This window comes from Cystoisospora suis (assembly GCF_002600585.1).
Source record: "Cystoisospora suis strain Wien I chromosome Unknown contig_1096, whole genome shotgun sequence".
NCBI classification, from domain to species: domain Eukaryota; phylum Apicomplexa; class Conoidasida; order Eucoccidiorida; family Sarcocystidae; genus Cystoisospora; species Cystoisospora suis.
In genome coordinates this window covers 41,349-54,320 of record NW_027153897.1, presented here as the reverse complement: position 1 = coordinate 54,320, position 12,972 = coordinate 41,349, and the positions used below count along the sequence as shown (strand labels likewise).

At 54.0% G+C, this 12,972-nt stretch overlaps 2 protein-coding genes across 2 annotated transcripts; both read right to left on the bottom strand.

The window, feature by feature from the left end:
- Positions 1-73: 73 nt before the first annotated feature.
- On the bottom strand, positions 74-6,376 carry CSUI_002648 (ubiquitin conjugating enzyme e2). Its single transcript, XM_068062848.1, has 7 exons — positions 5,156-6,376; positions 4,291-4,345; positions 3,592-3,702; positions 2,988-3,051; positions 2,727-2,869; positions 1,689-2,299; positions 74-989 (listed from the first exon to the last, which is right to left on the bottom strand). The coding sequence occupies exons 1-6, from the start codon at positions 5,323-5,325 to the stop codon at positions 1,799-1,801; spliced, it is 1,044 nt and encodes a 347-aa protein (XP_067925184.1). The 5' UTR covers positions 5,326-6,376; the 3' UTR covers positions 74-989; positions 1,689-1,798.
- An 839-nt stretch (positions 6,377-7,215) lies between these two features.
- On the bottom strand, positions 7,216-12,067 carry CSUI_002647 (microneme protein 13). The gene is made up of 4 exons (XM_068062847.1): positions 11,088-12,067; positions 10,057-10,538; positions 9,480-9,558; positions 7,216-8,961 (listed from the first exon to the last, which is right to left on the bottom strand). Exons 1-4 carry the CDS (start codon positions 11,179-11,181, stop codon positions 8,249-8,251), a joined length of 1,368 nt encoding a protein of 455 aa, XP_067925183.1. The 5' UTR covers positions 11,182-12,067; the 3' UTR covers positions 7,216-8,248.
- Positions 12,068-12,972: the final 905 nt, after the last annotated feature.

The following is a 12,972-nucleotide window of genomic DNA, read 5'->3' as shown; positions in this document are numbered from 1 at the left end:
ACAACAACTGTCGTAGTGGGTTGATAGGGTTTTACACGTTGAGGAGAGATACGAGCGACTGCTGCTCGAGCAGGCCGGCTGGAAGGAGGTGGTAACAGGCAGGAATGGCGGCTGTTTTGTTCGGCTGGAGTCCCCCCGCAGTAGTCACACCATGGACGTACTGTCGGGTAGTTGCGCGTTTCCAGGTTGATCAACGCCGCGGCCGGTTAGGCCTGACGTGCGGTAAGCACACAGGCAGTCGGTCGCACCTGACCGCTGCTGGAAGCTTCTGATCCATGCTCTTCCTACAATATGGCGGCGTCCTGCCTGCCATGAGTCGAGATGCCGGGGCCGCAGAGGACGCATTTCTCTCGAAGAGACCGACAGGGTGTCGGAGCGGGATAACTGCGGCCAGCGGGGCTAAGAGGCGCGGATTCGAGACCTCCCGGAGAAAAGCACATGACAGGTGCTCAGACACCCCTTCCCTTGCCCGCGACAGACTGGAGCAGGCCCAGAGTCGGGGGCAAAGGCGAGACAAGGGAATCTGTCATCAAGCCTTTAGAGTCACGTTTCTTCCGTTGTGGGACTGAAAGAATTCGATCTACTTTTCGGGTAGCTTTACAGGACGGAGATAGGCCAGGGACGGCTGCGGTATACTGACGTCATCCGTTCTGGAATGACAGTTCTTTAGAGACTGTCCAGCTGAAAAATACAGACTGTAGAGCGTGCGCATCACTTCCCACGTAGCGTGGTGTACGGCCAGCGCAGTCCCTACCTCTCAAGCCTCTCGATTGGTATCGGTAATTCAGAAAAGTCGAAAATCCATCTAGAGAGATACGTGTGAGTCTGCATACGCACAGTCATCTGCGAGTCAGCTCGGGGCGCCCGTAAACTCACGGACACTTTCATCTCGTGTCTAGCACCTCTTTAGCGTCGCTGGTGCTGAACGTCGTCCACCTCGGGGTGCAACAAGAAGAGCCCACGTTATTACGATTGAAGGCAGTAAGAGCCTGCACCCAAGGGTAAATGCAACGACAGCAACTTCCGCAAGGAACAAATACTGCGCGTGGCCAGCTCATCATGGAGCGAACGAACGCCTAGGAGCAACAGCGTGACCTGCGGTCCGTGGTGCAAGCGCGCAAAACATTATGATTACGACAATCCTGAGTTATGAGCAGCTGGGGAAAACGTGTATCACGGGAGCAACGCCCGAAGTGCGCGATTGCGGATCGCCAGTTTTGGGGGTTGTTGTCAGTTCTACTTTAACTGCCATTAACTGACAGCTCGCGTGTGCCCCCCTCTGCTTACGGCGCAAAAAACACGACAGTGTTGTCAGCTAAGAGCCCCCTGCAAAGCCGCTACCCGAGCCAGTAGAGAGGACAGTAACACGTGGAAACGCTGGCAAGGACGACTGACTTTCTAGGGCACGGGGATGGCAACGGACCAGTCGCACCACCACCGGCCAAACGTGGGATAGTAAATGGCTCCATTTGTAAAATCTGTATCACCACTAGTGCTCGCCCTTTGAGGTCGTATCTCACCCAGCAAGGCAATGCAGTCCGATTCCCTGGCCTGTGAAACAAACCCCCAAGACTACGCACATACTCTTGCGCGCGGCAGAAGCTAGCCAACATCGCGGCTACTCCAATGGAGGTTGCTCTGAGCATCATGTGGGATACCAGACACACTCTTTGCTCCCTAAGGCTTGCCTCGGGGGGGAAGCTCTGCGCAAATCACGCAGTTGTGTTCTTGCACATCTCGGAGTCTCGTCTAGCGCCTTCCTTAAGATCTTGTTGGTTGGTTGGTTTGCTGGCTTGCCTCAGCCATATCTCAGGACAGGAAGATGACGCAGTTGAGAAGCAATACCGGCAATGACGGAACATACCACGACACAAAGGCCACAGGCAGGGAGTAGCCGATGTAGAGACCAGACTGACGGGGTATCTACGACCCGTCCTTCTGTGTCCGTCTCCAAGCTGAGTTTTCCACTTTCCGCTGTCCCAGTGTTACTCGGTTTATGCCTATCGCCTTGCTTGTTTCCTGGTGGGTCGGGCCCGCCGGTTCTCGAGACCAGGGGTCGTCTTTCTGTTTCGCTGCCTTGCGTCCGCATGAGCTTATTCTCCCCGCTGTCCTCATAGCTGGGCTGGTCTTCTCTCTGTGTGACCTTATCTTTCTCCGTCCAGTCAGACGCGCTAAACCATTTACTGATGATTCTCTGTACAAACGGTACTGCCCTGTCAAGACAGGAAGCACGCGTAGAAGAAGCAGCACAGGTCGGTGCCCTGGAAGCAACCGCTAGAGAGAAGCCCCTTAGTCGATCCTGCGCACAAATCAGCAAAGGAAAAACCGAGTATGAGAGACACACAGTCAATTCTCGGGATCTAAGGTGAAATGCATGCACCCGAGACAGCAAGTGCAATCTAGATCTCAGCTTACATGCTTCACCCTGACTATTGGTCACGGACAACTTGATGAAACAGGGGAGCTCAGTAACACAAGTGAACTCCAGGAGATCCTCATGCAACCCGCCCGTATCTATATGGTGGTAAGAACACCTGCGCCTGAGACTACCCGCAATTATGTCTCTCACACGTAGGTGCAGGTGTTCTTGGACGGTCCGCACATATATATATGCTCGCTGCACGACGAGAGTCGAGTGTGTTGTCTCTTGCTGCGGAGCAAACACCTTGAAGCGCCCCGCTCGCTGAAGCACTGGCTTAGAAGAGAACGAATCGAGAAAAACTCACAAACTTTGAATCGTCTAAAAACTCGGGAAAGATAGTAGAGAAGTTCTTATGTTTCTTGTTGTGAGCAAAAGACTCTAACGCCAGACGCCTCCGCTCGGCGAAGCTTGCCCTGATGCTTCCGTGAGTAGCCGGATCGCCTGTGTCTGGACGTAAGAAGCAGCATCCAGCATACATGCACACGTCGAGCCTTTACGAGACCTTCTGCTGTGAAGGATCACCATAGTGATCGAGCTCAGAAAAAAAACGAAAACATTCACTCACCTAGCATGAAGCTCAGGAAGCCGGTGACAATGGTTTCTAAACGCCAAGAAGGACTCCAGGTCTCCTGCATGCATGCAGAAGAGCGATAATCGAGAGCCGTCATGTATACGAGTGAAGCGCGGTCAGGGCAATACAGCTTAGCCACCGAAGTGCTAGAACGAAGTTGCTATCTACTCTGCACACTTGAACAGGAGACCCTCGTTCTTCAGGCAGTCGGAACCTTGAACCCAATGCCTTCACTGTACCAGCACCCGACAGTGAACGCATGTAGAGTGTCATTCGGTTTCTCAACGAAGTGAATGACGCCTTGGGCGCCTTTACGCCGTTAGCCCGAGAGCCCTACTTCTGCAGAAACAACGACAGTTGAATCAGATACCTGGGGCACTAGCTAAAAAGGACAGGTAGCCCTCTCGTGACGGCGACAAGCAGCGAATCCTTGCACAGTCTGTACCCCTGCTGCATAGTGCAGGCCGGATTCTATTGACGGGATAGTCGCCCCGTGGTGTGTATGTATGTACGCTTGGCAGTTCAGTATGTTGAGACAAAAGGTCACTGAAAAGAATGCAAGGCAAGGACAGCGACGAAGATAAGAGTTCTGCCTCACAGGGTGGAAGTCGCTCATGGATACACACAGCTTTTGATTTATTTCAAAACGCCCCGAAGGCGTTAACATGAAGATTGATGGAGGTGCAAATGGATAGTTGGACGGGAAAACCTGTAAGCAAAAAATGATCAAAAAATGATCAGGACGATGACCTCCGCATCATATGAAACTGAAACATCTCTATCTCTTCTTACACGTGACACCAGACAAAAAAGGGAAAAACTCTCAAGGAGATTCGCGTGTAAACAGCTACCATGGAGACTGTGCCTACGCTGATCCCTTGTCACGACTGACCACCTCTACGTAGGAAGAAGGAGCTAAAATACGGGTCACCGTCTAAACGAAAAATCAGCCAACCTATCAACACACACTAGACAGCTATCTTCTTAATGTCATTTAAGCTAAGGCATAACCAACCCTGCGGATCCTACTGACCTCGCTGTGCTGTTCACAAATGAAATTTTCTCTAACGTAACGCCAACATTGTTTACCTTCGGGAACTACAAAGCTCGGCATGCTCTACAGACGTGACAGTTACCAGAGATGTTAATACACTGATACGATAGAACCAGTCTTAGTCCCTTGAAGCGCACATATAGCAAGATCGCTTGGAGGTGCCGATGACGGTAGTGGCTTCCGGAGCGGTGTACTGTAGATCTGAGTGTATGGACACCTGATGACACAAGATACTAGAGTTACCAGTTTTCCATGGTAAACGCCTCCGTGGTATGGTGAATCGAGAGGCAAATCATGCCTGGGAAAAAAAATTCACATTCAAGTAGACAAAAGAGATGTCCGAGAAGGTCGACGAATCTTTTTCTCTTCTTCCCTTGTATGGGGAACCCCCCATGTAACCAAGAGACCAGGAAAGATAGAAGTCATAGGATCAGGGCAACGGAAAAACTGAAGGCGTGTCAGCCCCTCTTCACTCGTGTCTCGGATGCAGATTTTGCTGCTTAGCTGGACGCGGTCTGACGAAACCCACGAAATGCTGGAGAAAACAAACAAGCTCATACACGATTCCCTCGGTACGAGAGATTGCTCGACACCTTGGTGACAGAGGAGAAGCCTATTCTGTCTTCGCCGGTGTAGTGACGGACAATGACACTTGTACTCAAGGAGAAGACAGAATAAGCCTCTAAGGAATAGCGAGGCTCTCCCGGAGAGAAGGACGTTCCTGCACTTTCTCCTCTCATCGACGACTCGCCACTGTCGCAACACGAAACGCCTGCTTGGCCGGGCATGGTAGATAACATGTTGTGAACAAAGGAGGCATGGTGAAGACGCGCGCATCCATTCTGATCGAGGGGAGACGGTCGGTGGTGGTCGTTAAGAAAGCATGTGAGAGAAAACCTTGATAAGGATCAGCCGGAGGGACTGAGAAGATGGCTAGATCGGTCTCACTGAAAGACTAGAACACTACACAGTACTGTGGCAAATTTCGTGACCATGAAAAGAATGGTTAAATGTATGGCTACCCATGGGGAATCTTCAGGGCATAAACAGATGCTAGGTATAGAGATATATATGACAGTTACAGGTGTATACTCCGTGGAGAACTCACAGGACAAAGTGCCAAGTGAGCAAGTCATTCAGATCAGGCCGCACGACAACGTGATTGAGACCACCCTGTCGCTGCATGAGGGCGTACTCACGCGCCAGCCGCCCTGGTCCCATGAGACTGCCGCCTGTCCCGCCTGCCCCCTCCCGTCGCGAGACTCTGTTTCTTGCCATCTATCCAAGGAAGAGGAAGAGCAAACGATAAGGGAGGCGACGTACCCAGGGATCGCCCGGAGGAACCGCCGAGCGACGGGAAGGAGAGGCCCAGCGGGGAGCCCATACAGACTGATAACGAGAGTGAAGCCACACACGGGGCCCGAGAGAAAAAGAGTTGTCGGGCGCACGAGAGAGTATAGCTATACAGCCACGCATGCAGGGAGCAACGATACGCCGGACACACGGTGGTTCTTGCGTAACGCTTCCCTTCACAGCTGGTGGCAAGAGGCTGACGGCATGGGCTTCTCATTAGCCGGCTTGAGCTTCGGACTGTAATGCTGAGAGATGTCCTACTAAAACGAGAAACAAGGGGAGGGTGCGGCGAGTAGAGGCGCGGGAGCGCCAAGGGGGATACAGGACCGTCCTCAGTAAGCCCGCGGATCCCTCGGAAACTCCGCGGCGGTTCACTGAGCAGCGGGAACTAGCATAAGAGGTTTGCAGATGCTGGCTTCTGGTCTCGTTATCTGCGGTGCATCACGGTCAACCGCTGGTCGCGGCGCATGCGCCAGCGAGACGGGACTCACACATTGTCTTTTTGGGAACTCGGGCGCTTCGTTCCCCTGTCGGCTCTGCCACGCTTTCGTGAAGCTAGCCCTTATTCTGGACCGCCTGATTCAGTGGATCGACTTACTCATCGCTGCTTATATTTGGACTAGTCCCGCTAGAACCCGGGGGTGCCACGGGACAAAAAGACCGTATCTAGTCTTCTTGACGGGAGTTAGCTGCAGCATGCGACTGGCAAAGGACAGGGAGGGAGTGGTACATGCCGGAGACGTGGAGTCGAGTTTTTCCTCCGTGTGCGAGCTGAACCACGACATCGCCGGCAAGACCCAAGTGGAGACAGTTGCCTATGCGCGGTGTTCCCTTGGTACATCAGTCAGCCCGGGGCTCTTGGTCTACAGGCCACGCGCCAAAGCGGGACACTCTGGGGCTATTTGGTTGCTCTGTCAGTCAGAGCTCAGACTGCACTCCGCCCTGCGGTACCGAGGCGGCTCATGGATGTAGGGCTGTAAGCTACGTACAAGTACGCAGACACCGTCTGCAGCGGCGACGAAAAAATAAAGTCCTCTTCGCAGGCTGCCTTTTTCTCGCAGGCAAAAACTGCTTCAGAGTGGTAACTGGGGGGCGACTCGCAGCGCGGGACCCAGGGAGTGTACAGCACAATCCACTGTGGCCACATTCCTCCTCCCAAAGCTGGCTAAGTGCTTTGGAACGCCTGTGTTGATTTCATAAGGGTTGGTGGTTTCGACCGGACACGCCCTTGCACCATCAGCCGTTCTGACTCCTCCGGTAACGTACCTGCCACACCGGCCTGTGTTCCGCGATTCATGTAGAAGGCGTATTCGGGGCAAGCGAAATGAGATAAGCTCAGTTCGCCCCGCGGCCGTTGCACTCACTGGTAAGGCAACTTGCGGGTCCGCCGACTGCGGCCACGCGTCAATTCTCCGTCCGTGTTCAAGACCAGTGACCGCGAAACGACCGTCAAGGACTTAGCATTAACCAGAAAAGCCAAAGGTCTCTGAGCACGACAGGGCCACCTGAGTCCCTGATTGCATGGAGTTCTGTCTCCACGCTTTAATACCATTCCCGGTGCCGCGAAAGGAACACACTCACTGGCACCGTTCTCTGGCACGTGCGTTACACTCCGCGTGTGCTCCGGAACGAGAGAGGATGATGCCTGAGCATTTGGCTGCCGGCGACGTGTGCGCTCTCAGTATACTGCACGCCACCGCTGGGACGAGGAATATATGTACAAATAGGAACTCCAGGTGTCGGTATCGCCCAATCAGAAGGAAGGGGCCGGCAAGTGAGACAAGCGACTTGGGCAGTCACTAAGTCTTTCACGCCGCCCCTGTCGCTCTTCCGATCCGCAAAACTTTCTGATATGTTCCCTGCATTCCGTTATGTCTGTCTACATTGATAGGTGAACAGGCGTGGCAATCAAGCACTAAGCATGAGAAAAGTCTGACGGGCTAGCAGAACACAGTACTCGTACCACATCCTTCTGGCCCAGTCCCCATTCCATCGCTTTATCCCGCCAGGCACAATCTCTCACGAGAAGACTTCTTCAGGGCCGCATTCATCATTCTCCCCAAACTTGACAAGGATGCAACGACGGTCAAGACCAATATCCCCCCCACAGATCTGTTGCAGACAACGGACTCCTCGTCTGCGGATACCCTACAGCGACGACAATCAGCAGATGCCCTCCTCAAGTTTCCTTGAAAACTGAGAAAAAAAAAATCATGTACGTTCTACAACGCGATGCAGAGACTGCGCGACGTAGTGCGGCCTACCGATGCCAAATATTTAAGTAATGAGAACTTGTGGTGTGTATTGGGAAACCCGGATCGGTTGAGACAAGTACCACCTACATGCTCATGCTGCTGCTCAACCTGTCGACTCATCAGTCCATTTCGTCCTGAAAAGGAGAACGGCCGTTGCAAGTGTTCTGCCGGGGAGGAGGTGATATCTTCATAGCTACGTTGCACTGAAGGTGTCATCGTCAAACCGGAGATGGGGAATTCATTACAGGTCCCCCCAGAGACTGCGTTACACGGAGCGCGCGATTGGCGTGGGCTTCACACGACTCTGGTTGGAGCCGCAGCATCAACAAGGCAGAGTCCCCCACCCTACCACCGATGGCTAGGGCTTTCTGGCGAAGGGCGCAGGGCACCTAATTTTCGCATAGGAAACACGGAGAGGTGCTGTGAGCAGCCATGCTCACTGCAGCTGATTGTTGCAGTGCTTCGCACTTGCTGCAGGAACGAGACTTGCGGGCTTTCTTGCCTGGCCAGTCGCAGACGTTCCAGGCAAACCAGTACAACTTGGTCGACTCCTAGTTTCTCTTGGAGACGATGGAAAATGCCCCACTCCACATTCAAGCCTCGTCAAGGCGAACGTATCCATTTTGTTTCCCGCAGAACGCTCGCTGGTTCTCCTCGATCACCGCGACAATCCCGGGCCACTTTGCGTGTACAGTCGTTGTAGGATCGAAATGCCCCGGACAAGGGTACTCAATCCCGCAGTTGTCTACGCAGAAGCTCTTACCCGACGTCTGCATGTCGACCTTCATCACGCATCTCCAAAGCGGACCAGGTTCGCCCCTACCAACACCCATATCCTTTCGAGCCACAACAGCTCTCGCATCGCAGAACACTAGAAGCTTTTTCTCCTTACACAGCCATTCAAACTCCTGAGCGCACCTAGCGTCCAGAAGGTGCTGCAGCGACTCGATCACCTCTCCGGACTGCGAGCTGGAGTCAGAATCATCCGGGGTCGGGGCAGCATCAGCTGGGCCCTTGGGGGGCCGGCGGCTTTCTTCTGAGAACAGTGAAAGGACAGAAAGCGGAGTTGGGAACTGGTTCTCCGAATTTCCCGCTGGTTCCTTCAAAGCTTTCAGCTCTGACGCTTCTTCTTCTTCGGTTATATGCTCCTCGCCCGACGCCTCTTTCTCCGTCACGCATTTCGGAGGGTTCTTCAGGGTCCGGACACAGACCAACCCCACGTCACACGTCTGCGCGCCATCGAGAAGCCTCTGTGCCTCTTCAATTTCCACGTAATCTATCTCCTCGACCAGGGGTTCCTCGCCTCCTGAAACAGGCAGAGCAACAACAACTGCCACCATCTCTCGGCCGCCCGCGTCCGCACACTCATTCATCAAAAGCTGTCCTTCATAAGCGCTACCTGAGCTGTCTTCACGGCAGTCTGTGGCCTACGTACACGTGAGAGGTATGTGGATTCCCGCAGTGGAGTGAATTCACCGCGGACGAAGCAATCCCTGAGATGATTTGAGACCTCGCAGCAAGACCCCGATAAATCACAAACGAACTGCTTTTCGACAAGAAACGCAGCGGTAACCTACAGCGTCGCCCCCCTCTAATGCTCCCCTCACATGACGCCAGACACTCTTCTGGGCGACACACATAGCCGGACTACGCTTAAACACCGGAAGAAAAAATTTCCCGTTGAGTGAGCGAGCCCGTTCTAGAACAAGAAAAAGCATAGGAAATTTCTCAGCGCATCAGCGCAAAAGGCTAGCTTCCGAGTAGTGCTGGCGCGTGCATCTGTTGGCCCGCCATTAAGTGTGAAAGCGTGCGTGAGTGACTTACTCGCCCGACCACCCCGGCAAGTACCTGGCTTGCCGCAATTGTTAAGACAGTCACTGGATAAGTTGTAGTCCAGCTTCCCCTGTGCGCCAAAGAAACCGAAATAGCTCGGTAGTTGTGGTGTTCCCGACAAACGACAGAAAATCGGGACAGAAGCATGTTTTCTTGTCTCAAATTCGCTTGACGCCTGAGTCTTGCCGCCGTTCTGGCCCCGCCTCCACACAACTACACCTCGAATATGTCCTGACTCGAACTGTCCTGTATTTTCCCGAGTGTATGCATACAGACACGTGTCACGGCTCACAAAGCGGTTTGGGGGAACATCTGAGCGCCTTCATTCTTTTGCAGGTCCTGTGGCACCCCCAAGGAGTGATAAACAATTGTCGTCGTCCCGCACGTCCCAGAAGCAAAGATTTCTGATCCGGATTTACCGGTTCCCTAATCGGAAGCCGCGGACTAATACTCTAGTCGCACACGCACAAGCATGCAACGTCGCTCTATCACGTGTTGCTCTAAGGCCTGTCGGGGTGCCTACTCTCCTACTACGGGCCCCGAACCTCTGCCCCTGTTCCCCACCTACCACATCATAGCACCTCCACGGTGTTTTTCCTCCGCCCCGAGAGACCCCGCGTCTGGCGACCCAGTTGCCTTTGAGGTTTGTACAGTAGTCATTCAAAATCTTCTGGTGAGGGCTGCAGTGTTCAGCAACTTTGTCTACGAGCTCGGCCCCCAAGGACTCCACTGTGGTGTGTATGCTGTTCTGGGGGTCAACCGAACCAACGCACGGAAATAGAACCCCACAGTCATCGGTGCACCACATATCAGCGGAGCTTTCGCTCAGGGCCGCATCGTCGTAGCAACGCCATTCTTTTTGCTCTTGGAGGGCCGAGCCTCTCCCTTTGCGGGCTACCGCAGTTTTCCCGCAGTAAAGCTGCAAGCCATCGTTCGTACAAAGCTCCTGGAAGCGCTTCGCGCATAACTGGTCTAGCTGCCGTTGCACGCGGGAAGATGTCAAAGGGGTTGGCTTTTTCCATTCGCCACTTGCTGCAGCCTCCCCCTCACCTGCAACCAGAAGATGCCAGTGAGAAAAAAGCACATGCTTGGCAGAGGTTGGGAAAGAAAAACCGCCACAGACGTCGCCGTGGAACGTTGTCCATTCACGCTTCACATCGGCCCACATCTTCTCAACATATTATTGCCGCAGCTACCTGATCGACTGAGTTTCTATAGCGGCTTAGCTCCGTCCTGTCTGAGTGCTGCCGGCAGGAGTAGAAGCCCTCGTGTGGAGTCCCCTGCCCAGACAGCTGTTCAGCCGCTACGGGCCGCGCAGGACCCCTACAATGCACGGGTTAGCATTGCATAGATGGGCTTTCCAATCAGGCGTTTCAGTGTTGCTGCGGTGTAGAACCTCTTAGGGTTTAGGAATATACCTTGTTTCCCCCCGCTTCAGAAACGACCCTTCATCCTCGAAGCTGTCCCCTTCCCTCAGCTGTAAACAACCGATTGCCTAGGAGAGCTGCAAACCCTGCGGAAAACCAAGTACGCGTCACTGCCCACTCGCCGTCTCCCAAAACGGGCGATAAACTGCAGGTGTGCTGCCGACAAGCGTACCTGTGGACGGGTCGGCACCGCCCGCCCGTCTTGCGAAGGCGGAGGCGGGACCACGCGTCGTCGCCAAAAGAAAAAAAAGCGGAAAAATCTTCATCCCAGCCGCGATAAAAAGAGCAGCGGCGAAGCTGCGGGGACGGGGAAGCTTCTGACAACCGTACGTAGCGCCGTTGTTCAGAACGAGTATGCGACGCGCCGCTGGCTGGGTGACGTGGATCCCTGCCGGCTGCGCGACAAGCGGGGACTTCCAACAGGGCTTCAGGGCTGTCCGTAACCACGGAAAGGAAACGATCTGAAGAAAAGAAAACCTCTGGTCAGGAGTTCACACGCAGCTAACGTATCTCCTGTTTGAATGACCGTACCCCCCTGCCGCGGGGCTATCTGTTCAGTGCGCGGGGTCTCTCGAGGCGGTGGACGCCGGAGTGGGACGGAACCGCCAACGGACGTGGAAGAAGTGCACAGACAGCAAGACTGACGCCGCTTGAAAGTTACGTTCAAGGCGAGGTTCCAAGAACTGGACTCCAGCGCTTGATTTTTGCTCCTGCACGACTGCCGAAAATCTGAGATTTCCGGACTGCTCTTCCCCACCGCCTTCCGCGAGTCCGGGGGCTAAGTGGGTGTCCGGCTGGCTAGCAGCGGCAGCAGTGCAGTCTGCCGGGGCCGCCGTTCGCCCTCCGTGAAAGTGAAAACCGATGATCCCCGGGAAGCTGGACACGATTCTTCGAGTTGACTGATGCAGTGAAGATTTCTGAGGGCGTGTGTTTTCTGAAGCAAGCATGCTGCATGACAACGGAGGATGTTTTGCGGTGGAGTACGATGCGGCGGGCCATGCGGGGTGGCCCGGTTTTACGGTGTACAGATATTTTTACGGTGCACACAGAGGCAGGAGCACAGTAAGCCAGCGCTACCTGCCGGTGATCGCTGCGTGAGAACTCAGATTTTGCGGGTGTCGTAGTGAAACTCCAAAGACAAATGCCTTCAATTTGTGGTTGCTTCTTTTTTGTATATTAATAAAGCAAAACTCAATCTCTGTGTCCCAGTCCCTAATCTCTTCAACTTGTGCTCGAGGGTACACCTGATCAAATAAAGGTTTTGTTTCGTTGATACAACACCAGCCACAGACCAAAGAAATTCGAGACGTCCGGGCAAGCACAGGGTAAAAAAATCTGAGAGGGGGTTAACACGGAGATAGACATTTGCTTGCGATAGACATTTTGCTTGCGTCAAAGGCAAGGAGCGGTGAGAGACTTCAATAGCCGATCTGCAGGTGAGTCGCGATGAGGCATTGACTTTTCATGAAGTGATGTGCCGTTTCACTCCAACCACACGTGCTTGTCAAGGCTCCACTGGGGCCAGAGGGGCTCACCTGCACAGCGGACGCGGTAGGTGCGGCTGCGCCACGCATGTCGGAGAGACCTCCTCGCTTCTGTCGGGCCTAGAAAGCAAACTGAGACGCTGGCCGCCCTGTGACAATTCGGGATCTGCGGGGCTATCGAAGTTCTCTCAACGTGATCAGGACGGTGTCAAGGCCGCACTCGCCTGCTGAGAATCGACCGCGGCAACCCCGACGCTTTTTCAGCCGTGCCCTCCCGTGCTAATGTAATAAATACTCTCCAACAACCGCAAGAGCATTCTTTCGTCTGCGGAATAGAACAGCGTCACATGATGCTATGGACGAAAACAACTGTATCCGTGATGGCTGACGCTTCTCAGTTGTAAGCCTTAGCACCCTACTAGTTGGGGTGTCCTGCCCTCTCCACTCATGATTTTGAGCCGCAGACGGAAGCTTCCCGAAACCTCCGGTACAGTCCCGTTACCCAGCCCATCGGAATCTGACTAGCCGGCGCTTACAGCCAAACGACGTCTCCTAGACGGCCCGCCAAAGATC